The sequence below is a fragment of the Nematolebias whitei genome, chromosome 14 (assembly GCF_014905685.2).
Source record: "Nematolebias whitei isolate Nwh7 chromosome 14, NemWhi1, whole genome shotgun sequence".
In the NCBI taxonomy this organism is placed as follows: domain Eukaryota; kingdom Metazoa; phylum Chordata; class Actinopteri; order Cyprinodontiformes; family Rivulidae; genus Nematolebias; species Nematolebias whitei.
This window is the reverse complement of record NC_056511.1, coordinates 13,899,463-13,926,658: the sequence shown is the minus strand read 5'-3', so window position 1 is coordinate 13,926,658 and position 27,196 is coordinate 13,899,463. Positions and strand designations below refer to the sequence as shown.

General features: G+C 38.8%; 2 protein-coding genes across 2 annotated transcripts; both read right to left on the bottom strand.

Annotated features, from left to right (window-relative positions):
• Positions 1-1,581: 1,581 nt before the first annotated feature.
• Positions 1,582-5,707, bottom strand: rnf14 (ring finger protein 14). Its single transcript, XM_037687299.1, has 9 exons — positions 5,616-5,707; positions 4,937-5,095; positions 4,688-4,818; positions 4,376-4,562; positions 3,196-3,581; positions 2,840-3,068; positions 2,388-2,560; positions 2,017-2,147; positions 1,582-1,936 (listed from the first exon to the last, which is right to left on the bottom strand). Exons 2-9 carry the CDS (start codon positions 5,085-5,087, stop codon positions 1,879-1,881), a joined length of 1,446 nt encoding a protein of 481 aa, XP_037543227.1. The 5' UTR covers positions 5,088-5,095; positions 5,616-5,707; the 3' UTR covers positions 1,582-1,878.
• Positions 5,708-8,465: 2,758 nt separating this feature from the next.
• hspa4a (heat shock protein 4a) lies at positions 8,466-26,471 on the bottom strand. Its single transcript, XM_037687893.1, has 19 exons — positions 26,184-26,471; positions 24,865-24,922; positions 24,598-24,738; positions 24,157-24,279; positions 20,353-20,452; positions 19,754-19,887; positions 17,811-18,055; positions 17,490-17,566; positions 17,017-17,168; positions 16,594-16,700; positions 15,815-15,948; positions 15,495-15,676; positions 14,872-14,955; positions 12,022-12,177; positions 11,654-11,779; positions 10,573-10,680; positions 10,044-10,163; positions 9,765-9,926; positions 8,466-9,648 (listed from the first exon to the last, which is right to left on the bottom strand). The coding sequence occupies exons 1-19, from the start codon at positions 26,288-26,290 to the stop codon at positions 9,448-9,450; spliced, it is 2,517 nt and encodes an 838-aa protein (XP_037543821.1). The 5' UTR covers positions 26,291-26,471; the 3' UTR covers positions 8,466-9,447.
• Between the last annotated feature and the right edge of the window lie 725 nt (positions 26,472-27,196).

The window sequence follows — 27,196 nt, the reverse complement described above, 5'->3', positions numbered from 1 at the left end:
TTTTGTGAAAGATGTGTGCATCTACATTTGGTAGGTCTGCTTATGACCTAAAACAGACATTCATTCAACCTTAATTTATATTTATATAAACCATGGGAATTAAAACATCCTAAATCCTTCAGATCTGGTTAAATAAACACTTCAGCATCACTTGTGTTGGACTCATGTTTCAGTCAACTTGGTATCAGCAGGATAACTCGAGTAAAAAATGAATGCAAAATAAGTTCATTTTCAACACAATGATCTTTTGTCTTTTTTTTTAATGCCAGACCCTTATTATCCTATTGAGCTCCTATATCGAGTTTACTGATTCCTACAAAATATTTGGGTATCTTGGTCAATTTGCATCTCTTTTAAGCTTTAACACCAGATAAACGCTCAGCTGTCAAATATTAAGTGTAATTATGTGTGTTGTATCTGAATAAATGAAACGCACAAATCAGATCCTGGGACGTTTATTTTTGCTGTCTCCGTCGAAACGGGCCTAAACCAATCCGTGTGCATTTTCATATTAAACATCATCTTCAATCTGTTCACATCAGCATCAACTCACAAACTGGTCTGCAGCGTTCGAGCAGTGAGAAGCAACACATTCAGCTAACATTTATAGAATCCTTTCAAATCCATAATAAATATTACATTGACACAGTATAAAACAGTTTTTGCTTATTGACAATTTAAAGCTTTTAGAACCTAAATTTGACACAAATATTTAGTAAAATTTGAAAATAAATAGTTGCAATAGAAGATGTGTGGAAAATAAACCAAACGATAGTCCAAATTCAAAAAGTGGAAACTTTGTTTTTTCACAAAAGCAACTAAAAGGTTTCTCCATTCGCCATAATTATAATCAACAATCATAACTGAACCAAATAAGAAGCAGTCTGGATAACCTAAAGGTGGCTTTGTGTTGGACATTTTCCACATTTCTGTTATGGACTATTCTTATGAAAGCATAAACCTTTACATCTTTAACTGGATAAGAAAAGAAAAAGAAATCAAATCCCATTAAATAAATGAAAGATTAAACTTCGTAATAACACTCTGCATGTGTTTTTGAAGAAATGCATGAGTTTACCACACTGATTAGAAACAATGTTTTAAATTAAGCTGGACGCCAAAACGAATTAAGACGAGTTTGCTGCCTTAATCATATCCTGTACCATCCATTTTTATTATTATTGTTACTATTATTATCCATTATTCCACCTTAAAGATCGAAGAATTACTGCTGTTGTACTTTGGACAAATCAAAACGTACATATTGTAATTAGTTTTAAAAGCAGCTCAGTACTGGTCTTCTTATTGCAAGAGGTTTTCAATTGAGAACAAATGGGTTAAATTTATTGAGCAAACTTGAGCCAGTGAATCCACGGCCATTTATTTATCGTTACAAGCCTGAAAAAGGTCAAATTGCACGATGAAAGGGTGGACAAAATACACCTAGAAGATCCAATCTGCAGAATAACATATAATAACATATAATATTATGTGTGTGTGTATATATATATATATATATATATATATATATATATATATATATGTGTGTGTGTGTGTGTGTGTGTGTGTGTAACTGTGATGTTTTATTACAAAAAAAATAACAGAAAAAGTAAATATATTTTTTCTATTTAAGTATAAGTAAATAATGTAGATGCATGACATCTGACATATTTACGCAACTATTAGCTTCAAGCATCCAAATAAAGAACGTTTCCTTTCCCTTTTGCCCGACCGTACTCGAACCAGTGACAAAAGTATTTAAGCATACGGATGTAGACAAATTCAGGTGTAGCCGGAGTCCCAGAAAAAAAGTGATGATTACATGAGATATAAAGTGCATTCAAATGACACGAACAGCTCTGAGGCACTCCACTGGTTTCAGTCCTCTTCGTCGCTCCAAAAATCGTCTTCATCCACATCTACGCCGAGGAAGAGTCTGCAGCAAGCAAGAAAAGACGGTCACCGTGTGGACAAATGGTCGTTTCATGTGGAGAAGTAGACAGAGCATGAACATACCGGTTATAACAGGGTGAATGAGGATTGTTAAAGTGACTGTATGGGTTGACTTTGCTGAGAGCACCCAGGCACAGCCAGCAGAAGTACTGTTTGCAGGAAGTGCAGGTCATCTTATTACAGCCGTCCACTTTCTAATGAGACACACACACAAGACAGAATGTAAAAAAATCATGATCCAGCCATCTTTTTTTGTTACCTGCTTCTCCTTTTTGAGTTGCAGGGAGCTGATGCTTATCTCCAGCAGTCCATGTGCATCAATGCATCAAACTCTGTACGGTTTGTTTCAAATTTAAAATGTGTCACTGGTAAACACTGACCCCTGTTGGTAAAGATGAAGCTACAGTTCTACAGTAAGGAGGGGCGGGGTCTACCTGAATATTTGTTCCACATCTGGGGCAGCATTTACAGTTCTCATTGAGCCAGTCCCTGCTAAAAGACTCCTCCACAGCTTTCTGGACCACCCTCTTCCCGAAGCGTTGCTCCATGAACTTCTGTCCCTCAGCTGTGGCCGACAGATACTCGTCTCTCAGGTTACGCAGATCATCTGTGGAGCAAGGAAGAAAAATGGAAATTAACTTTTTTTTTGTGCTTTTTACTGTAAATATTATTTTATACCAAAGAGGATAAGGGCCACAGTGCAAAAAAATATTTTTTTTCCTCTCAGAATTCTGACTTTTCCCATAATAATAAAATATTCAAAATTCAAGAAAAAAAAAAACATTTATTGCACAGTGGCTCTAAAGCGCTTCTGTAGTTTTATGTTTAATTTTATAATATTAAAACAAAAAAAAAATAACAACAAAAGCATTTTCTGTGGCGTTACCTGCAGTGATTTTACAGTGAGAGACACCATGGTAGCCCAGCTTGCACAGTGTGCAAAAAGCATACTGGCATGCTGAGCAGATGCCCATGGTTGTGTCTGGTTCCACCATTACTGCAGTGCCACAGGACAAGCGCGGACAGTACACGACATCCGCCATCAAGTCCAAACTGGACTGAAGCAGCAAACGGTCGTATCGGGCAAACAGGTCCTCATCAACTAGCTGCTTTACCTTAAAGATAAAAAGAAAAACTGAAGGTATAGAGGAACTGCTGATATGATTGAAAAACTGAAAATACTAAGTTACATAGATGGATTGAAGCTTAACTTTTTGGAACAAATCTGCTCTATTGTCTTACCTGCGATGGTGTGGCGACTGAGGTACATTTGGGCTCAGGACAGTTAAGGCACTGAACGTTGCCATCCTGTATTTGAATCTCAAAATATTCTGTCAAGCAGGCCTTGCAGTAAACATGCTGGCACTCTTTAAAGCAGAGACAGTTGGAGCCCAGTTTATCCCCGAAACAGATTCCGCACAAAAATGTTTTGCTGTCAAACACTCTCTGCCGCTGCGCCTCGTCAAAGTCAAGAAGCTGAGCGAGGGGGTCAGAATGTGGGTCCATCAAAACGACGGCACGGGGATCCAGTTTGTACGATGACAAACTATGCTGCTTAGATTTCTCTTTAGTCACCTCCGTCTTTTTCTCCTTTGGCTTCTCGGGTTGGTTGGTGCATTGTGCCCCACCTGGAATGAGAGCAAAAAGCTGTTTGAATACACAAATACAATAATGCACACACAAGTTTGAGTAAGGTTGCTTATTTTTAGATGAGAAACTGCTTTTTATTTCACCAAGTATATAATCTAATTAAAAAAAAACTTGGATAAAATAAAAGATGATCATTCTTATTATAAATTATACAAACAGAAGTAAAATGTAAATGCTCATATAAAAACACATATAAGACAAACTGACCATACTGCAAAGCATTAGCAAAATAATAATAATAATAATTTATCTTTAGCTTCTTCCAGACTGAATGTTAAAATCTGCAACATTAGAAAAATATGTCACCAGCAGACTGACATTAAAACAGCACAAATCAAATGTGAAACTTAAGCTGGAGTATAAAACCTTTGCTTATAAATTTCTGTATGTTGTTTAAAAATAGTCTATAAAGAGATTCAATTCCCCCCCCCCCCCCTTTAATCTTTTACTAGAAGATGGTGTTTTAGAGATCCAGTGGAGGAAGTGATAGAAATGCCCTTCCTTAAAAGACACTGGATCACCAGAACAGGAAACACCAAATATGAGACAAGCAGAGAAACAGAGGATGCTGGCTTTGGGAACAACACAAATACATGACTGAATGTTTATGTAGCATGTAGTTGTCTGCAGCTGGAGTAAAATTTTAATAACTCACAATACAATTAAACATATAAAATAAAATGCAAATTTATCTACTTTGTATTTTTTTTTTTGCTGGCATGAGTATTACTAAGGTACTTTGAGTGATTAAAATACAGAAATATAATCTAACCTTTAGCCGCAAGGTCCGTTTTCCTTTGTTCACCAGTAGCCTTTTTCTTCCCGATGACTTCAAGCGGAGACTTAATACCCAGAAATTCCAGAGTTTCCTCTTTGAGGAACTGGATCCACATGAAGAGAATCTCAAAACCCTGGTTTTCCTCCCACAACTCATCCAGGCGATGACAGAGAGTGCTTAACTGAATGAATCAAGCAATAAAAGAGTATTAAAAAAAATCAATGGTTGGGCAGCTGAAGTGTGCAGAGATGTGCTTGTCTTTTATCTGCTATTACAAGGAAATATTTTTATTAGTACGAATCTTACCTGAGCTTTGGTGATCCATTTAGAGCTGAGAGTGAAAACTGGGGGAGATGTGGATGGATAGTCTGAAGGAAGCTCAAAATTGAGCATCAGTGGAGGCAGGAAGCAGACATTATGTTCAGTTGTCTTCTCTCCTGCAACACAGAGTAAGTTTGCTTGCATTTCATATAAAACTGCTCAGAAGGACAAAGGCATAGTCAAAAATAGCCCTGCACATTAAAGCTGATCTGTGCACTTTGCTCACATCTGTACCTTTAACAACCACTTTAAACTCAGGAGGCAGCTCCAGACAGAGTTGGATCTCTCCTCCTTGTGCAGACTCCGCACGGCGGAACTCCTCTTCATCATAGATACTTGCTAAAGCAAGCAGCTCATTCTCCTGGGCTTCCTGATCCTCAGTCATTTACATTCCTTCAACAGAAACATGTTAACTTTAACTTGGACACATGTAGCAAACACCTAATATCTAACAGCCTGTGAGACTATTAAGATTTTGTGTCTAGATTAGTTTATTTATTTATTTCTCTTAAAAATAAAGTAAGAGACTAGATTAAGAATATATGAAAACGAAAACTCGCTAAGCTACGTTGTAGCCTAAGGGTTAGCCCTAAAGGTTAGCATGTTAACACACAAACAGGTAATCTTCACTGTAAATCGTATGTTCGACGACAATGAATGTAATAAAATTTGATTAAAAAAATATTTCAGCAGGTCGAAGCAGCTGACAAACTTCCAGCTAGCTAAACAGCCACAAAACTCATCTAGCTAGCTTGCCCTGTGTTAGCTAGCTGATGTAAACAAAGATTTTGTTGTAGCTATATACGTAAAAAGCTCATGAACTGTTCTTTCGGCGGTGAATCAGAAACGCATTATGAGGCGATTAAAACAGACAGTTCATTTCAATCGTTGAAAATTAATATTTACTTACTACCTTTAGTGTCCCAAGTAACCAAGGCAAGTGACTTCTACCCTCTGACACCGGTTCTTGTCATGACGAAACTCTGAGTCTACTCCTTTGCGGTAAAATGGCGCAATATCCAGCTAGAAATAGTAAAAGAGGAGTTTAAATCTTCTGAGGGCAGGAACTGATCAATCAACCTTTATTTATACAGGTAAATCCCATTGAGCCTCGAGGACTCATTTACAAGAGAGACCTGATAAAATGATGATGAATTAAACTTTACTGTGCGACTAGCAATGCAAAATAAATTTCATCATACTAACCTAATTTATTCACTTATGTATAACTAAAGTAGAAACTTGCCTTTAAACAAACGCTGTCGTTGCTGTGCTGTATCTGAGCGGGCTATCTGGTGTATGCGCCGGTTGATGCCCCGACGTCTAAATGATGTGTACACGTACTCAGATGACAGCGACCCCAGAGGCCGATGTTGCATCGGTTTCTTTATAGGCCGGGGGGCTTTCTGTGGGTGGAGTTTACATGTTCTCTCTGTGCAAGTGTGGGGTTTCTCCGGTTTCCTCCCACAGACCAAAAACATGCATGTATAATGACTGCTTCGCTGAAGGTTTAATGACATTGTTGAAGCACTACCAAGGATCATTGTGCTGCACTTTTCTTAGACCTGTCTAAAGCTTTTGGCACTGTGGATCATGACATCTTGTGTCATAAGCTCTCAGAAATTGGTTTCTCAGAACATACCATTGGTTGTTTCTCTAATTATATCTCAACTCAGAATATGTTCAACATATTCTACTTCTTCCAGTTATTGAACTATTAACAATGGTGTACCACAAGGTTCAGTCTTAGGACACACTCTCTTCACAATCTACATATATAATGTCACTTAATTCTTGATGCATCCTTACATTTCTATGCTGATGACACAGTTGCTTAGTGTAGCGCTAAAACAGTTGCTAAGCTTTTCCAGCTCTTACAGTTCACTTTTGACAAAATCAGATTTGTTCTGTCTCAAACTGGTGCTAAATGCAGACAAAATCATAGGATGTTGTTTTCAAACAGAAAGTTGGTACTGGCAGTCCTTCCCTCGATTTTATCTTTGAATGGTGTTCCTATTGAGTTTGTCGATTCTTATAAATACTTGGGTATTTTGGTTAATTCACATCTCTCTTTTAAGCCTCATGTCAAAAAATTAGTAAAGATAATGAAAGTTAAATTGGGTTTCTTTTTCAGAAATAGATCTAGTCTAACTCTGATCGTTAGGAAACACCTTGTAACGGCTACTTTCCTCCTCTCCATTGACTACGGTGACATTATTTACATGAATGCTCCTGCAAGCACCTTGCAGATGTTGGATGCTATCTATAACTGGCTGTAACTATCATACCCATCACATTCCAGCAGTGGAGCTTGGTGTTTTTATTGAATTGAATTGAATTCAGTTTATTTATATAGCGCCGATTCACAACAGAAGTCCTCTCAGGGCACTGAACAGAAACATTCACATGGTTTATGTCTTTGTTTATCTGACATTTAAACCACCCCCCACCCCACCGCCCGCAACAGACCTCCCCAAAGAATAAAGCACTAGCTACAACAGTCCTGCAAAAAGAGCACAGCAGCGCAGCAGATATTAAAGGACGGCAGTCTTCTTAAAAAGTACAGCTTGCCATGACCTTTCTTGTATGCTCACTTCATGTATCCAGCAGTAAGCTCAGACACCTGTAACTGGCAACATGCTCCACCTCCAAGAATGAAAACAGGCTCATGTTTGGGTCTTTTCTCTGAAATCAATCACCATCTCTTTGGTCTTTAAAGTGTTCAGCTTTAGATGGTTACAATCACATTAGTCCATAAACTGTTTCCTGTTCCTCTCAAAAAACGTTCAACACAAAAACAACTGGACTTCATTTGTAAAGTCCAGTTGTTTTTGTATTGAACGTTTTTTGAATTTATCATGTCCTGGATGACTGAGAATCTTCACCAGCATCCTGTTCCTCTCAAGCCCAGCTGGTCGCAGCAGATGGCCGCTTGTCCCGAGCCTGGTTCTGCTAAAGGTTTCTTCCTCATGAGGGAGTTTTTCCTTTCCACTGTCGCGTTCATGCTTGCTCAAGATGAGTTATGCGATGGAGTTAAATTCAAAGCCGTCTGCTCCTCAGATAAATAGTGTTAACTTATTATGTATGAATGTTTTTATTCAGTGCCCTGAGACAACTTCTGTCGTGACTTGGCACTATATAAATACTATTTTTTCACCATATAAGTCACACCCTTTTGCATAAATGTGCAAGTCCTGCGATTTGTACACTGAAGTGACTAATATACGTTTTTTTCTCCCATATTTATAACACAATTTTTGGTTGAGATCTGACTATTTCATTCATTCTGACATGGAAAATGTTGAACGCTACCATTTTCAGCCGCTAGAGGGCCCTCGAACAATATGGCAAGCCAAGTGTTTGATTAATATGTAAACGTGACTATTAATGAGACACTTGGATTGCCATACAAAGCCACCTTCATCTCTCTCTGGAACTCCTGGAGCAAACAACAAATCAGCTGCATTTTGCCGTGCCGCCAAGGTGAAACGCAGCTGATTTGACCGTCAAAGTGCATTTATTAAGGAAAAGTTCAACGGAGACACACCTTTGCTATAATTTTCGAGCAAACAAATAATAGTTTTTAAGTGTTAAGCTTGTTAAATTCTTGTCAAGTCTTCCCATGCACGCTCCCGCAGCCGCCATTTGGCAGCCAATCGATTTTTGGCACACCGGCCACGTTTCCAGGGGGTCAGCAGTGACGCATAATAGATGTGACTTATACGGCAAAGCAACGTATGTTTTTTTTTTTTTTACTTTATTCAACATTTTTGGACTGATGCGACATATGACGGTGTGACGTGTACAGCGGAAAGTACAGTAAACTGAATTGAAAACTTCCTTACTGTGCCCATATATTCCTCCTCACCGTCACCGCCGATGCAGCCCATAACAGCAGAGCCATCAGAGAACTCTTGAAGAAAACAAGAGTCTGGAATGTCTCGTCAAGAAGTTGTTTTCCCCCAAAGCTTTTATTTTTAGGAATTATTTTTTGCTTTTTCTGTGACGTGGCAAGAACAGCACCTTAAAAGGTGACACGCTGAACCAGCAATCACAACTTTAAAGTAGAAAAACAAACAAAAACAAAAGAACATTACAAGGCTACCGGAGAACAAACAGATCGTTGCTTTTTAAATGAGAAAAGCAGAACAATGAAATACTGCATAACAGTAACTTGCATCTATTGTCAACCTTTTCAGAACTTAAAAAAAAAAGAAACTCCTTTTGTGTTTGTTTTAACTAAATACATCATCCAGAAGTTACAAGTGTCTGTGGTGGAAATAAAAGAAAAATGCAATATTTTACATTAACAACTGAAACAATTCAAGTCCCTGCCACCTATGCCTCTGCATTTATATCTTAATTAAACAATATTTTACAATTTCACAATTTTTCTAAATACTATTAGCTATGAACGGCCATGTTGCAGACAGTTCATCAAATCGGATAATCTTAGCTTAAATGAGCATTACAGCCATCAAAGCAGCACAGAGAAAGCAACCCCCACCCCCACAACCTTCAAGTCTTCAAGTAGTTCATTCCATCATGTTATGTAATATTTTGAAAGTCCAAAACATAAGAAAAGACATGCCGGGAGGGCGGCCTGGTAATTAGCACTGATAACAGATGCTGCTGTGTGTCTTCAACAGAGGCCATGGCGCCGTCAATAACAATCTTTAAAGAAGGGCAGAAGTGGGTAGCAGCACAAACAAGAATGGAAAACTCAAGGTTGGCAGCAGAAAAAATTAGTCAATGTCCATCTCAGGAAGCTTGTTTTCTGCCGTTTCCTGCTCTGTGCCTGAGGATTTTGCTTTATCTGGGTTGCATGGCTGGTTTTCTGTCACCTCCTGACCATTGACTGGCCCGTTTTCTGTCTTCTCCTCCTTAGGAGGCTCAACTTTGGGCTTGGGTTTGGACACCACTGGGTTACAGGATGAATAAAGCTCCTAAACAATGAAAATAAGACGAGTGGTTAGAAAATGTGAGTTCAGCTTTTAAGGATAGCTTAGAAAAGGTAAGTCAACGTAAATGTTTACAATGAGAGTGTGTGCCTTTAAAGCACCTTAGTCTTGGCTTGAATCTCTCCAACTCTGACCACTGGGTCCAACGTGAGGTCCTGACTGTTCTGCTGGTTCATCTTTGAGTTCATCCAGGCCATGGCTTCACCGACCAGCTTGTCGATCCGAGTCACCTCCAGCTCGTCAAGGTGAGCATACTGCTCATCCTGACGTTGAAAACAATTTCTTATAAGTGACAGCTCAAATCGAACCTTCAGATGTTCGTATTAAAGCACAAATAATTCACAAACGAGAGTTGTCATATTGATACTTTGCCATGTTACCTTAGCCTTGTAAGCTTCTATGATCTTTGTGTACTTCTGGATTTGTCTGCCAAGTTCCTCAAATGCTTTTGGTCTTTCGCTGGCTTCCATGCATCGATCGTGAATGGGCTGACCAATTTGCTGTAAAAAGGAACCTCCGGTCAAGTCAAGCAAAATGACAGCTGCACTCCACATCTCTTTCTGCGTGAAGCCATAGTTACATAATCCTGAATGTAGTTTATGAATAAAAAATATGCATTTTTATTCTATAACTTTTAATATGTTAGCATTAACCACAAACATTTAAAATAAAATACAATATAGCCAAGTGCTGAACTAATGAAGCATCAGAAAACAAGTAATTTGTTGATAATTAAGTAAAATAATTTGTTCTCTTTTATGAAGCAGCTCAGAAGTTTTAACACTGCACACAGACATGCAAAACCTTGCAAGGCACTTGTTAGTCACCATCTCATTTTACCCAGAATACAAATGTCCAACAAACTGTTATTCTCTTTTTAACATCAGTTTCAGGCCACACAATGCTTACCTTTAGTTCAACCAGTTTGTCAATGTACACTTGTTTCTGTTGGTCCTCTCCATCTTCATACAACCAGTTCTCCGTGTCCTCGAGTTTCAATGAAAACAGATCACGGTCCTGAAAGTTGAACAAAAACTCAAAATTATCAAGAGCAGAAGAGAAATGAACAACTAGAAAGTTTCTGGAGAAAATTTGACAGAGACTGCCACTTGCATCCATTTTAAAATTTTGATTTGACAGTACTATATGTCGGTGTTCTCTCTTAGCTACCACACCGAATTTCAGCTCAGTATGGCCCCCCCCAAAAAAAAAAAAAAAGCTAAGGTAGCCATCTTGGATTTTTGATTTGGATTCAGTGTGTGATGGGGAACGCGCTCAGCTACAACCACATCAAATTCTAGCTCTGTAAAAATAGCTAAATTAAAGTCAGTTAAATTTAGCTTTGGGGGCCATCTTGATTTTTTTAAATTCAGTATTTCTGGGGCATTGCTCTCAGCTACTACCCCAATAAATTTCAGCTCAATATCTTTTATAATAGCCGAGTTATCAAATTTTTTTAAGGTGGCCATCTTAGATTTTTAATTTGCTTTAGGAATGTATAACAGCTCGCTCTCAACTATGGTCATACCAAATTTCAACTCAATATCTCAGAGAATGACTGAGTTGTAGCCAATTTTCAGTTTTCTAAGGTAGCTGTGGCAGCCATCTTGAACCAAAATGGCTCCAAAAGTTAATTGGTATTTTGTGCAGAGACCTCTCCACTCTAGGTCATGTGACCTCACTGTGGCAGTTAGAAGCTGTTAAGATTTCTGTCAGTGTTATTCAATACGAAAAATGGCGTCTTTTGCAAATTATGTCGCCATGGTAACTCAAAACTTCAATAAAAACACACATCCTGGTGCCAAGCCAGTCATTGCGATATAAAATTTGTGGGAGTACACGTTGCGGTTCAGGCCACATTAAAGTTGATGGAAGAGCAAGACCTTTTTCAGGTGGATAATAATTGGAGGCTGCCGCTGCAGTCCCCAATTAACCGTAAATAAGGTTAAAGATAAACTGATGGTGTCTGGTCTGTCTTATTTGTACTCACGGATTCATTCACAAATTTCTCCAGCACTCCGTGCAGTTTGTCTCTCATTTCGTACACGTACTCTTCTACATTGTTCTTTGCGTCATTTCTCTCCTTCTCGAGCTTGTCCTGCATGATCATCTTCCCCTTTAGGAGTCACAAAAAAATAGATCAGTCAGTTTAATAGCTAAACCATTTCCATATGGTTTCCATTTCATTTATCCAAAACATTTATTTAAAAGCAATCCATGCTCCACTTAAGTTGTGATGTTCAAGTTATTTCTAGTTCAAAGAAACAGGAGAAATTTGCTGTCAGCGTCTCACTAGCAGACCGTTTGTGCTAACATTGTCTGTGTGCGAAACATTCCCGAGGATTTTTAGAGCGTTACCTCATTCTCCACAAACACATTGAGTTCATCACTGGACAGCTGCCACTGCAGTTTGCCCTCTATAGGCAGATCCACAGTCTTCGTTTTTACTTTGGCCTTCTTTGCCTGAGGAGGTTGGTCGTTCTTCTTCTCCTCTTTGGCATCACCCGTTGACATCTGGTGGAAAAAACGAGGTTTCCTTTTAATACAATTGTTACTTTTAGGCGAGCTGTGTTCCGAGTTCTGTATGTAAAGCCAATTCAGTGAATAATCTTAAATTTAGTGCCTTTAGTTGGTTTCAGTAATTGTCCTGTAATGAAAATGTTAAGCTCTAATCTCAGGTTTGAGCAGCTTTAGAGACTTAAACTGCAACAACACAATCTATTGATTTGTTCTGTCTCTTTAAGTCAGAAAACAAGTGCTTGTGCTTTTATAGGAACAATTTGGTTCTCAGTTTCGAAAACATTTCACCTGCAGTTTGAAAGTTTTAGAGTGAAGGATAAAGAAAAAATACTTCAAATTGTTTGACAAGGAAGCTCCTTTTCAAATGTTGTCCCTTAAAATATATACATTTTAAAAAGCCATATACTTTCACCCAGTGTAAAATCTATAGCTACAAAATTAGAAACATAATTAAAGTTGGTACTTTTCATTCATTGATAACCTAGTGCTGGGCGATATGGCTACAAATTACAAACCAAATCCCATTTTTTCTCTCCTATGGGACATTGCTCTCAGCTTACAAACTGAGGAGACACACTCAGTTGAGTAAGATAAAGAAACTGATGATTGATTCAATAGCCTTTAAACATTTGGGGACAGTTCCCTTTTTTTTAAGGATTTGGTAACATGATTTTCTCTATAGTATATTTTAAGTGTAACAGTAGTAGGACTAATATAAAATCAGTACCAGTAACTTAAGTGCAAAGTAAACTGCTATAGAGTTGCAAGGGGTAAAAAATGTGAACTTGCTCCACCACTCAAATATAATATGGAGGTGCCTCGATTACACGCACCTGCGACTCAGTGTGAGGTGAAATTCAGTTAATGGCCTCTGTAACACTCATGTCGAATCATTAAAAAAAAAATTCTGCGTGAACTTATTACCGTATGTTCCAGACCTTAAGTTGCACTATTTTTCAGTTTGCCCAGTCCTGCGACGTATAGTCCGAAGCGACTTACCGTATTTTCCGTCATAAATGTCGCACCGCCCTATAAGTTGCATCAGTCCAAATATGTCTAATAAAGTGGAAAAATTCATAAATATGTCACTTTGCTGTATAAGTTGCATCTATTATGTGTCAATGCTGACGCATCGCATTTGTTTCGTGTCACCGCTGACAACCTGGAAATGTGGGCTGAACCCGTTAATGTGGGTCGGTGTTGTGCCAAAAATTGATTGGCTGCCAAATGGCGGCCGTGGGGGCGTGCACGGGACGGCTTTAACAAGAATTTAACCAGATTAACACTTAAAAACAATTATGTTTGCTTGAAATTATAGCAAAGGTGTGTCTCCATCTAACTTTTGCTTAATAAATGCACTTTGACGGTCAAATCAGCTGTATTTTCAAAAGCCGATATGCGAAAACATGAACGAGCAGAGGGCAACTCGCTGTGCATTTCTTCGAAATTTAACAAGATAATCACCTAAACAATTATTTGTTTGCTCGACATTATAGTAAATTTGTGTGTCAATTGAACTTTTACTTAATAAATGTACTTCAATGGTCAAATTAGCTGATTTGACAGTTGCTCCAGGCAGACAACGGGGGCAGGCTAAGGCAAGTCGATTGAGTCATTAATAGCCACTTTTACCTATTACACGATACAACGGCATGCCTAACTGCTCAACTGCCATCTAGCGATTGAAAATGGTAGTGTTCAATATTTTCAGTCAGAATGAATGAAAACTGTCATATCTCAGCCAAACTAGTTGGTTTATAAATATGGAGAAAAAAATCCATAAATACGTTGCTTTGGCATACAAGTCTCAGGGCATGCAAAGTATGCAAAAAAACTGCAACTAGTAGAGCAAAAAATACTGTATATATGTTTTTTTCCTTATTCATGACGCTAATTTTTGACTTGACATGTTAAATGTTCATTCATACACATGAAACAGAGTAAACGTTAACATTTGCAGCTGTGAGAGGGCCCTCTAGGCTTTTGACAAGTATATGTTGTTCTTATTCTGCTACCCCCCCACAATCTTCCTCCAGAGTTGGCAAAGTTGTTCAGAAGCGACCCCGATGATGATAACTTGCTTGTCGGACTCGTTGGTTTGTTACGATAATTAAGCTGTTCAGGAACCCAGGTATGTTTGGTGTGTTATTGTTATTTCAGATTAAATGTCTGTTCTTGCACTTTGTGAAATGCACGTCTAAATAAATGTGACTTATACTCAGAAGTGACTTATATATGTTTTTTTTCCTGTTCATGAGGCATTTTTTTGACTGATGCGACCTATACTCCGGAGTGATGTATAATCCGGATAATACGGTAATCATTCTCACACTTGTTTTTAGTCCTTTAGCTGAACTTATTCTATTATTTACTTATGCTATTCTTCCAGTTCTATATTATCATTGATATTATGGACTAAATGCTGGAACACTAGCATCACCCCCCACAAATAAAAAAAAAACCTGAACACATTCGGCTTTGAACTGCTGCTGTCTTATTATCGACCATGAGCAGCTACCTCCCCACACATCCACCCATTTATCTTTCTTTTCTGTTTTGTTGTGTGTGTTTTAACACTAAGCTGGAGGCTTCTTCACGTTCAACACCTGCAGGAAGCTATTTTATTTTGGCTCTGGACAGTGTAACGGAGGTGAATGGATACTGTCTTATCGCCCAGCACAAGGCTACCTCCATTTCCTCTGCCTCTGTTTTCTTGTCTCCGTTGTCTCCAGCCTGGGGTTTCTGATCATCTTGGTCCACCTGCATTTTGTTCTGACACATGGTAACAAAAGAAAGCATATACAGAAATTATATTAAACATGACAAATGCTACTTTGTGGCTTGTTTTATTTATTCATATAGGACTTTAAATTGAGCACTACCTTTTCAGAAAAAACACCTGGAGAAAGGTGTTTGTTTTGGCTTCACCACACTACATGTATTATTTTGTCCACAAAGCATAATAAGTTGTTGGAGGAGAAGTTGGAAAGCAGTAAATATCATTCTGCAGATAAAAGATTGCCAGTATATTGAAGTGCAGATGGTGGGTTTGTTCTTAGGTTTTGATTCTTAAAAATAAAAAAAGACTAAATCAAATTTTAAAGAGGCCAAAATCATTTAACACCTTGAAGCTGTTTAATGCTTGCTAAGGCTGAATGATGGTTTTACCACAAATGTGAGGCCATTGACAAGCTGAAAAAAATTGTTCAAGGCAAAACACAAAGCCAAAAGCTCTTTTTTCCAACCCACACACATAACTCCCGCTAATCAAACGATAGCATTCACGCCTTACAACCTGTGCACATACATACCTCCTCCTCCTTCGTGATCTGGTCTGTCTCCATCGGTTCTTCCCCTTCAGTTGGTTTCACGAGTTCTACTAGCGATGCGCTTGACACACTGAACACACCATGGACGTTGACACGCACTTTCACTTTAACCTTGGCACTCTCGCCTGAAGCCTGAGGAACCACATTCTGGACTAAGAACTGGCCTGTGAGGTAGAGGGAAGATGTCAAAGAGTGGCAATGGGGCAGAAACCTGCAGGTGTATCATTATTACACACGATATTCTGTGAAATCAGAGGATAGAACAGCGGTTCTGGTATTTTTTTGGACTGCAAATCAAGTACCTATAGTGGCATTGGGGTAGGGTAGCTCCTTGGGATTATTGTAGAAGGCTTCAAGGGTGAAGGGCTCCTTCCGATAAAAGGTCAGCACCTTGGAAAAGGGAGCTGCATGGTTCTTTGGGAAAACCTCACAATCACTGAAACACAACAAAGCAACCAATAAGCCATGTAAAATTAGACAAATAGGAACAGCATGGGCCACGTTGGCCTAAAGCATTTAGCAGTGATGTAAAGTTTTTATTCTCTCTACCGTATCTTAAAAAAAAAAAACAGAAAAAAAGTGCAATATGGCTTCTGACAGCCACTGCAGACTGCAACCCACTCAACCGTCAGCCTACACACCAATCTGCTGTTTGAAAACAAATTATTTATACTAGACACTTTAAATCTTCTTTAAAGTGTCCTCATTTTAGAGAGCCTACAACTCGTTTATATTTTTGAAATGTTTGGTTTAAAAAATAAGAAAACACTTGATGGTGTGGGGTTGCCATGGTACAAATTACCATTCAGTGTGAACACACTGCATTTGGCAGGGAAGTCACTGCTGATAGTCACATCTGGAACCAAACAGCAGATTGTTTAAAGCTGAGCAAGCTTTAGTGTAAAAAAAACCCCCACAAGAATACTGAACATGTCTGTCTCTTCTACCTACAGTAAAACATCTTATCATGTTTTAACAATTACATCAACAGACAAGAAAAACAAAGCCTTGATTCTCCAGGAATTAAATAAATGTTAAGATATTTGTAGCTGTCCTGAGATGACAGGGACAGCAGTCATACCTCAGCCCGTCCTCTGCAGCTGAATTCCATTTTAGAGAAATGGAGTAGGGGACGACGTCTGTGATGGAGAACTCTCTCACTTTGAAAGCTGGTGACAAGATAGCACACTGAGGAGAAAAAAAACAAACATCATATGTTAAGAAAAATAAAAAGTTTTTATTTATCAGATTAAATCCATCTAAATTATGCAACTCTAAATTACACATAAAAAGATATAGTAAAATGTTGTAAATGCCTGACTTTATTCATTTAAAATACTATAAGGTTGGTATGAATAAGGTTCCCTAATAAAATGTTTTTTTTCCCCGCAGATCACATAATAATTTAACCTATTCAAATTCAAAGGGCTAGAAAGCAGTGCTTCATATTCCAATAAATTAAAAAAAACAGTGAAGTGTCTTGGCTGTGACAGGTGAGCTGTACCTGCAGAGCGCAGCCTCTGGCGACAGCCTCATCTGCATTTAGAGTCGTGCTCAGCTCTTTGCCGAAGAATTTGCTGATCCGCTCTTTCACAGCAGGGATTCTGGAGGCTCCGCCCACAATCTCCACTGCGTATACGTCTTCCTTTTTCAGTTCTAGGTACAGATAGGCAGGAGGTAAAGATAAAAAGATAAGCTTCTTACATTTTCAAAAAGTAAAACCTCTTTGTTTAAGGCTCTTAATTTAATAAGAATGAGCAAGTGATTAACTTGTACAATGCAAACAGCTCAAATCTCTATTATTGACACATTGCTACTTGTGATAGACGAGCAAGAACAATCAGAAACTGATAACAATTAATGAAGGGTCAACAGGCATGTTATCAAAGTTTAACAACTGTCGGTAAACCCACATGTCATTGAGAATGTGCACGTACTCATGATAATCCAGCTGTTTTTAAAGTCATATGTACTCACTGGCTTGTTCCATGACACTACGCAAGGGACCCTCAACTTTGGCCAGCAGCCCTGAGCACATTTCTTCAAACTGACCCCTGGAAGCAGAATCATAAATTAGTAATAGACGAAGCCTAGCAATACGAGCAGTTTAAAAGACTACACATGTGAAGTCAAATAGCATAAAAATGTCAGAAAAGACAGGAAACATGTTTGGTAGGCTTCTTCAAAACACTGAAACAGCCCACGTCAAAGACTAATAAGCTATCATGAGCTCCTTCCTGTTAAATGATTTTACTCAACTCTACTTGAAGTTATGCGATTTTAAAACCCACAACTCACCTGTTGAGTTTACCAGAAACATCAATGTCGTTCATGAAACATTCAATGTTGAGGGGCAGATCGGACGAGTTGGCGCTCATCAGCTTTTTCAGCTTCTCACACTCTTGATAAAGCCGCACCAACGCTCGAGGTTTGGACTTGACATCCAGTTTGTAGTTCTTTGCAAACTCCTGGCAGAAGTGGTTTACCAGGATGTCATCGAAGTCCTTCCCACCAAGGTCTGAATCAAAAGCTGTAGCCAGAATCTTATAGGAAGGACAGAGTGGGAATCAATAAAATGATTTGATTAATTCAAATATTAAATTATGTCACTACTAATGGTCACATTACTTCAAGTGGCAGAGAAAATAGTAACATGTATAACAGCCAATTATGACCCTTGTGCATTGCCTCGACTCAGCCCTACCCGGGTCGGCCTGCCATGAGGTCAGAGTCTTTACATTGGATGGTTCCAACAACTTTAAGCTCTGTTTTTAGAACCTACTAGACCGACATCTCAATCAAGTTGAGTGGAGCTGAAGATTTGACGTTAGCAGACTACAGGTCATCAATTGACCAAAGAGTGATGACAATCATAAGAGCATCTCCTTCACAAGAATCAAACCCACCATTTTTAAAACCTCACAACTACTGCAATACAGTAGTCCCTCACTTATCGCGGGGATTATGTTCCAGACACCCCCATGATAGGTGAAAATCCGCAAAGTAGGGATGTTATATATATATTTTAGTATTTATATATATTTTAAGGCTTTATAAATCCTTCCCACACTCTTGCAATCTTCTTAACAATGTTCTAAACTCTCTAAAAGAGCACAGAGAAAGAGAGCAGACGGACTGAGGCTGCAGTTACTGAGACCCGGGGGTGGGCTAGACATTTCCCGGTGGCCTGGCCCGCTCAGTGATCGCCAAGAGGGACTAAAGTATTGGTTCAGGTCGAGCTTGATTATTTTAAATAAACAATCCATATCACGTGTGCAGCTCACTCAGGTATAAAACAGACCCCACCCCCTCCTTTATTTTTCCCAAGGCTGTCTGTTGCGTGCTCCACCTGTTGTGTCTCTGCTCAGACAGACATAGAAAAAGAAAAGGGTGGGGGGGGGGGTCTGTCTTATACCTGAGTGAGCTGCACTCACTCTCTTTCTTTTTAAACTGATTCCCATCTAAGCATTTTTTCCGATATTCTACATTTGTTCATGTGATCTGCTCATTCCTGCTCCCTGAGCAGCAGTGATGGGCAGACCCCACCCCTTCCTTTCACTTTCTGAGGCTGTCTGACAGCCTCAGAAAAAGAAAGGAGGGGGCGGGTTCTATCTTTCCCCATCGCCAGTCTTGTGTCGCATACAATCTTACGTTGAAAACCCGCAAAAGAGTGTGTCCGCGAAAGTCAAACTGCGAAGTATTGAGGGACTACTGAATTTCTTTTTGTTATTTACTTTTAAAAAGTCATACATCCATTAAAATGGCAACACAGTGATCCTATGAGGAGGTGCAGATGTTTCCTTGCTTGGTGGCTGACGACAAATTTCAAACTGAACTACACCAAATGTTCTCATTTACCAGCGAAGGAAAGGTGCCCTTTTGTGATTTTTGGAAACAGACAGAATATCGTTTCTCTTTTATTTACTCATTGGAGGCAAGTTGTGGGTGGCTGCACTTTGACGACCTGCCCCCGCAGACATTGATGTGATACTCATATGTAAAACTACAAAGACCGTGTACGGCCAGGTCTGGTCAAATTAGGGCCAAGCAAGTCATGCTGAGACTGGGCAATGTTAAAACTGCTTTAGACTTCTTTAATTTATGTTTTCCTCCGTTGCAACACAAGCATGAAACAAATATCAGCCATGTGTGGAAGACTTCAGCAGTGTTTATTTATATTCCACGACTACTAGAACCCCTCAGAATTTCTTTCTGATCAGCACGAATGATGCATTACTCACCATAAGTTTTCCTTTGTTAAAGGCACAAACAGACACTTGGTAACCAGAGTGGCCCAGGTCCACAAACACAACTATCCTGGGCTTCTCTTCTGGAGCTGGAAGGTCCTGTTTGTAAATTCCATACGCGAGAGTCACTGCAACACAACAGAGGAACAACAGCAGGATTTTATTGTTGTTTTTGCTCAAACTCTGCCTGTTCAACAATTCACTTTGCTCGCTCCTGTGCTTTACCAAAGTAAATTGTGTTTGAACTGTTGATACGTGCAGAAAGAAATCTGCACAAATAATAGTAGCAAAGGCTACATTCCTGTATCTGTTCATTTAATTACTAACCAAGTCTCTAAAGTGACATTTAGGTGGATTTACAGCTACAGCATGACTCAAAGCTGGACATATCTCAATATGATCAAATAGCTCTCTAAATAAACAGACTGCATCAGTAGGTTTAAAAAAAAAACTGGTTGTATCAAGTGTCATTTGGATTTTACTTCAAATCATAGAACAACTGAGTTTAAGCAGCTAAAAAGAACTGATAAAACAAAAAAAGAAAAATAATTCAGTTGTTTGTGTCCTGCATGGTTTCGTGTGCTACTTTGTACCTGCAGTGGTGTCATTCATTAATCGTAGACAGTTGAGGCCTGCAATCTGAGCTGCATCCATGACTGACCTTCTCTCTGCATCAGTGAAAAAACTTGGTACCTAGGATGAGAAAAAATAGTCTTCATGAAAACACCAAGAAGAAAAGTTATAAATGGATACACATGGCATAATTGATAAGCATGGGAAAAAACACCGAGTATGTCTAAAGACCCCCAAAATATTCTTCATATGTTCTCAAATAAGGATAAATTTTTACACTATGTTTTAAAAAAAATGTCTGGAAAATGTCACCATATTGGTGAATCTGGATACCAGAACAAAACATCTCCTAATGGAAAGGTTCATGCTAAATTTAGCTACAGGCCACAGTAATAATAACATGTTATCCATCCCCCGAGCTGAGGTAAACTATAAATTTAGGCTCAGAGAAAGTATTAGCCTCTCTGGGTTGGATCTATAACCTTACATAACAGGTGCTCAGCTCTAACACTTCCCACTCTTCACCAAAAAAGGTGTAAGGGAGGAAATAAAGCTTGAAAAAGACATCCAGTGAGCAGATTAAAGTTGAAAATATTACATTTAACAGGTTATACACCTGTCATCTTTTTTTAAGCTGAAATTGCTTAAAGATGCAAAATTGTGGCATTAATTGCTCTAATGCTCAGCACTTTGGTTGGCCTTGTTGCTGTTTTAAGTGCTATATAAATAAATTGGTATGGTATGGTATGGTATGGTAATGTCAAAAAGTATATGCGAGTAAATTATATTAAAATACAAAAAACAACATGTTGACATTCAGACATGTTGTTTATGTTTTTTAGCTATCAGATTGCGATAGGATGACATTTAATACAGGTCAGAACTACCAAAAAGTGCATTTTAAATGTTTTTCCCTCAAACAACCTTTAGAAGTGGAAAAGACTACATTTGAAGGCGGTCTGGATCCCATTTATTTGTATGGTTTAAAAATCTGAGTCTGTCCTAAGCGCAGCTGTAGGACCTCATACAGCGTCATGGCCATCGAGGTAATAAAAAATGTCTGCTCAGCTGCCAGCTGATTAAAGATAAATAAACAGTAATTCTTTGGATAAGCTAAAAAAATACAACTTTTTTTATTTGAAATTAAAAATTTATTACAATTATTTTCAACGCAAATGTCTGTTTCATCAGGATTTTATTAATTGAAATATATTACAGGACATATGGTTGACTTTCTCTTCATGACTTTCTTACTTTCTTCCATTTCTTTTTAGAAAAAGTGGCAAACACCCAGGCACTCATTTCTCCACCAGCTCATGATCTGTCCATCCCATCTCAGTGCATGGCTGTGTTTGACCACTTTGAGCCCATCTCTCTGTCTTCTCTGGAGCAGGTAATGTGTAGCATGAATCCATCTGGTTCCCCCTTTGATGTGGTCCCCCCTCGACTACTAAAGGAAGTTTTTCCTACCCTGGGTCCTTTTATTCTCGCTATTCTGAATAGCAGTTTATCCTCAGGTGTGGTGCCAAAGACTTTTAAACATGCTGCTGTCCAGCCCCTCCTGAAAAAACCTAACCTTGACCCCTCAGTCATGTCCAACTTCCGGCCTGTCTCCAGACTCCCATTCACCTCTAAACTACTGGAAAAAATTGTTGAGTCTCAGTTGAAACAGTTTTTGGGGGGATCACGCTATCCTAGAGTTATTCCAATCTGGCTTCAAATCTCTCCATAGCACTGAAACTGCTCTACTTCAACCTTTTTTGTTGTTATATACCTGGATGACTGAGAAAACAAACTTTGTGCTCTACTGAAGGTTTTTAATGACATTTTCATATCCACAGACGCAGGTGATTCTGTGCTGCTTGTCCTATTGGACCTGACATCTGCTTTTGACACCATCAACCACAAGATCCTCATTTCTAGACTGGAGCAGTGGGTGGGCATCACAGGGTCAGCCCTTAAATGGTTTGGGTCCTACCTCTCTGACAGAACCTTCTGTGTCAATATCAAAGAGTTCGGCATCGACAGCGCTCCAGTGGGGGGTACCGCAGGGGTCCATCCTCGGTCCCCTTCTCTTTTCTTTATACCTGCTGCCACTAGGTGCTATTTTCCGCAAACACAACATACCCTTTCACTTTTACGCTGATGATTGCCAAATTTACTTCCCCCTGAGGCACACACTCTATTCAGCCTCTTCTTGACTGCCTGGCTGACATTCGGGACTGGATGGCTTTAAACTTCTTAAGCTTCAATGAGAAGAAGTCTGAAGTCATGCTGTTCCATCCCAGTGGCTCACTCATGAACCATGACATTGACCTTTTCTCTCTAGCCCCGCTAGAGAAACAAAAGGTCACTAATCTGGGGGGTGATAATGGACCCGTCCTTAAAACTCAACAGTCACGTAAACATGATGGTCAAATCCTGTTTTTTTCAGCTGAGACGGCTGTCTAAGCTGAAGCCTATACTCTCCAAAAAGAACCTTGAGACAGTGATCCACGCCTTTATAACATCTAGGCTTGATTACTGCAATTCACTTCTGTTTGGAATCAGTCAGTCCTCCATTTCACGTCTTCAACTGGTCCAAAATGCTGCAGCCCGATTTTTAACTGGTACAGGCTATAGAGAGCACATCACGCCAGTTTTGGCCTCCCTGCACTGGCTACCCATTCACCTTCGGATCCAATTCAAAATTCTCATGTATGTTTTTAAATCACTGAACAGTTCCGCCCCATCCTATCTCACTGATCTTCTGCAGCCATATGTCCCACCGCGCTCTCTGAGGTCAGCAGACCAGATGCTTCTCTCAGTCCCAGAAACCCGTCGTAAGCTCAGAGGTGACAGGGCTTTCTCTGTTGCAGGTCCACGACTGTGGAATGAGTTGCCACTGAGTGTCCGGCAGGCTCCCACACTCTCAGTCTTTAAGTCTCGCTTGAAGACCCACTTCTATTCTCTTGCCTTTAACATGGTGTGATTTGTTTTGGTCCTGTCTGTACACTACACTGTTGGCCATTTTAGTTAGCTTCTGCTCCTATTTGTATCTGTATTTTTATTTTGTTTTCCTGTCCGCTGTGCATGTTTGTTTTCTCTTGTACAGCACTTTGGTTGGCCTTGTTGCTGTTTTAAGTGCTCTATAAATAAATTGGTATGGTATGGTACTTGGCTGTACAATAACTCTATATTATACATGCTATATTGTAATGTATTAATTAAAGAACAACAGTCTGAGCAGCAATTTGTTGCATTATATTCACCTAAATAAACTCACGAGCTGATATTAAGTTCACAATGAAGCTGTGTAAAGAAACAGCTGACGCACTGAGCTCTGTGAAGTAACTTATTGTTTATGTGTCTAAATTTTATCTTTTCTTACATTTTTAGGTAAGCGTATCAAGTAATAACTCTGGCTCTGGACCATAGTAACATCAAAATAATAATAATTCAGATCTCTAAATGTAGTGTCATTTTTATAGAAATATCAGCAGACCGGCTCTGTTACATCTAATGGCCCTCTGTGTGATGGAGCTGTGTGTGTATTTGCATAAAGCACGAGCAATTTACAGTTGATTGCAATGAAATGCGTACCCCATTCAACTAAAACAGATATGTAACAAAAAATATGAACAGCCCCCTTAACATAATCTGTGTACACAAGTCACCTTTATCATCTTTTCAAAGATGATTAATATTAAGAAAATACAAAAAGGTACCACAAGAATAAACTCAAAAACATCAAGACAATTAGGCACAACACTAAGAAAACTATTACAGAAGAACCATTGCTTTTCAGACTAAACGCTGTCGTGGCTGACAGCAGGAAAACTTACCGAGATGACACAGTCGACAACTGGTTTCTTCAGTGCACATTCAGCTGTTTCCTTTAGTTTGGTCAGCAGCATGCCAGCTACCTGCTCAATACTAAATACTCGTTCTTCCTCCATGTACATCACCTGAAATTTGTCAGAATGATTAAGATTATCTTAGTTATCCCATCAATCACAAAAATTTAGATTGAAAGCTTGTAAACATGTGAAAGACTGGTCATTCCCTCAGAATTGTGGAAAAATGTACAAGGTAATCAAATGCGTTTGTTAAGTGCTCTTGATGACGAGTTTGATTAATAAGCATGTCTCTGATTTTATTTCTGATTCAGACTGTGTGTTAGCAATGTGCCAAGCGAGGCACTATCACTTACATATCCTGATGCATGCTCAATAATCAGTATCATTTACATACTGCCAAAAGATTGTATGTAAGTATAATCTTACTTTTATACCAGTGGATCCAGAAGGCATCGGAGCCAGGTCATACACCAAGTTTGACTTGACTGACTGAACATACGGGTCTGAGAACGCTCTGCCATGGAAACGCTTGAAGCCCTGCACTGTGTTCTTTTGGTTGGTTACCACCTAGAACAAAGAAGGAGCAAAAGAGGAAGAAATTTTAAAACATAATTGCAATTTGTGCATGAAACTGTTTTTATTTAAAATTTAAAAGGAACATGAAGGCGACAAGTTTGCTCAATTGACTTGTACCTGGCTCTTTGCAGCGGCTCCAATGGATCGATTCCGTGGTCCAAAAGATACAAATGACCTGGAAAAAACAAATAAATGAAAAATATTACGTTAAAATCAGCATGCTTTTAATTTGTAACTGCAAGCCAAATCTAAACAAATTTACAGTATTTTCCAAAAGTTACAACATGAAATCACTAACACTTTAGAGCCCCAAGTCATTTTAAGTCTACTGGCACATCAGCACCAGTTTGTTTTAAGAAAATCTTATTTTATTTAATGTCTTTTAGCAACTAATAAAAAATTTGAGTAGACTAAATTTAGGCTTTTTTATTTATTTTTTAGATTAGATTAAATAAAAGACACATTGATAATCTGTAATTATTTCCAAACAAAAGACAAATCAATAACTATCCATGTAAATTTATTATAGAAACAGCATCAAGAAGCAAAACTAGACCAGTCTACTTTATTTATCCCACTCTTTGCAGAATACTATCATCCAATCTAAATTTTCAACCATGTTTCTTTTGTTTTATTAGGACTAAAAACGTTCACATCCTTAAAAAACACGATTGTAGAACTCTCTTGGGTGACATGTTTGATAATTTAATGTTAAAATTTTGTAACGTTTATATTTGTGTTCTTTAATAAATAAAATGTATGTAATCTCCATAATGTAGCACCTGTTGTATTATGCATATCCCTCCATGACTAAACGCTTTAAAAAGAAAAGTCAAGGTGAATGTTTAACAGAATTACTAAAATAAACTTGATGACCAAACCAGCTATTTAAAAAGCTAAACTTTTTTTTTTTTTTTTACATCTACAGCCAGGGTTTACATTTTGCTAGAATATTCCACCCGTAGCTCGATTGCTTTCGTCAAACTAGAAGACGCGCAATTTGTGTTGCAGGGCACACCGTGTCCTCGGAGCTAAAGTCTTCTACAAAGATGTACTGAACAACGGAAACACCGCCCGCCTCGTGTTAACCGGGCTACTAAAGGAAACCTTTCAAATCAGTCAGTGCCGTAATAGAAAAAGCTAACTCGCTAGCTTGATGGTACGCTACAGTAAGAGGCAGATCGAGATTTGGGAATAATAAAAAATAATAATAACTGATGGTTCTTTGTTCGAAAAACACACACAAAAACGGCTCACGAGTACATTTCACAATAAAAGACACTTTGATAAGCCCAAAAAAACACATATATCGATATACAATTTAAAGTAAAGGTTGTACTCACGTGCATTACCGTGACAACGGTGAGACAACAGAAACCAAGATGACTGTCGATGCCCGAACCCGGATTAATAAAACCAACATTTTAGATACTCACGGTGTACACCTGTCGCTGTACTCGTTGGCGATTGTCTCGATTCCTCCAGCTCGGGCAACAGCTACATAGCAGCTTTGAAAGCCCAAGTCAAAACCTACCACTGACATTTTCTCTGTCTTCTAGATTTCAGGTTGTTCAAAGAGCGACTTTTTTTTTTAATAAAGCAAATATACTACAGTTAAGAGCATAAAAGTAAGTTTAAGTTGGGTTGCGTTATGTTAAGTAAAGCTACTGCTTGTCATAATCCCCACCACTGACTGTTACCGGTGTCTGTGATCTCCGCTGACAGGCTTCGGCGCAGCAAGGAGATCTTACTGAACTCTCGCGCTCTTGCCGGTAGTTATCGCGAGAGTTGCGTGGATCTAGATTTCTCTGGACTTTTCTACAACCATGTGAAGTTCTCCAACATTAGAGATATGGGCAGATACATGCCGAGATTTCGACTGACTTTTACGGAATTTCTCAAAACAGTGAACTAATGATGATGATCAAAATAAATAAATAATCAAATAAAAAAAGTGTAATTGAAACCAAAAACAAAATCCAACAGTGTTCAGTCAGGTCATCTGGATCTGGATAGTTTCTTTTGGTGCTGAGACGTTGCATCCTTCATCCGAGGGACTTCTTCAGTCTGATGAGCCACCAAACCAAACTGAATCCCACAAACCGCACACTCCCATCATCAAGGCCATCTTATCACCAGCAAACTGGGTTGTTGTTTTTTTTTCACTCTGGGAGTGTCCTGTTTGTGGGATTCAGTTTGGTTTGGTGGTGGCTCCCAGACTGAAGAAGTCCTTCGGATGAAGGACGAAATGTCCCAGCAACAAAAGAAACCGTCCAGATGGCCTGACTGAACATTGCTGGATTTATGCCTGGATAAATGAGCATGAACTTTGGTGCAAAAACAAAATCATGGGATTTTGGTAAGCAGATGAGCAATACTGAAAATTATGTCTTACTTTCTGAAATAATACTGTTTTATTTCTGTATGTCCACACCAAACATTTGCTTAA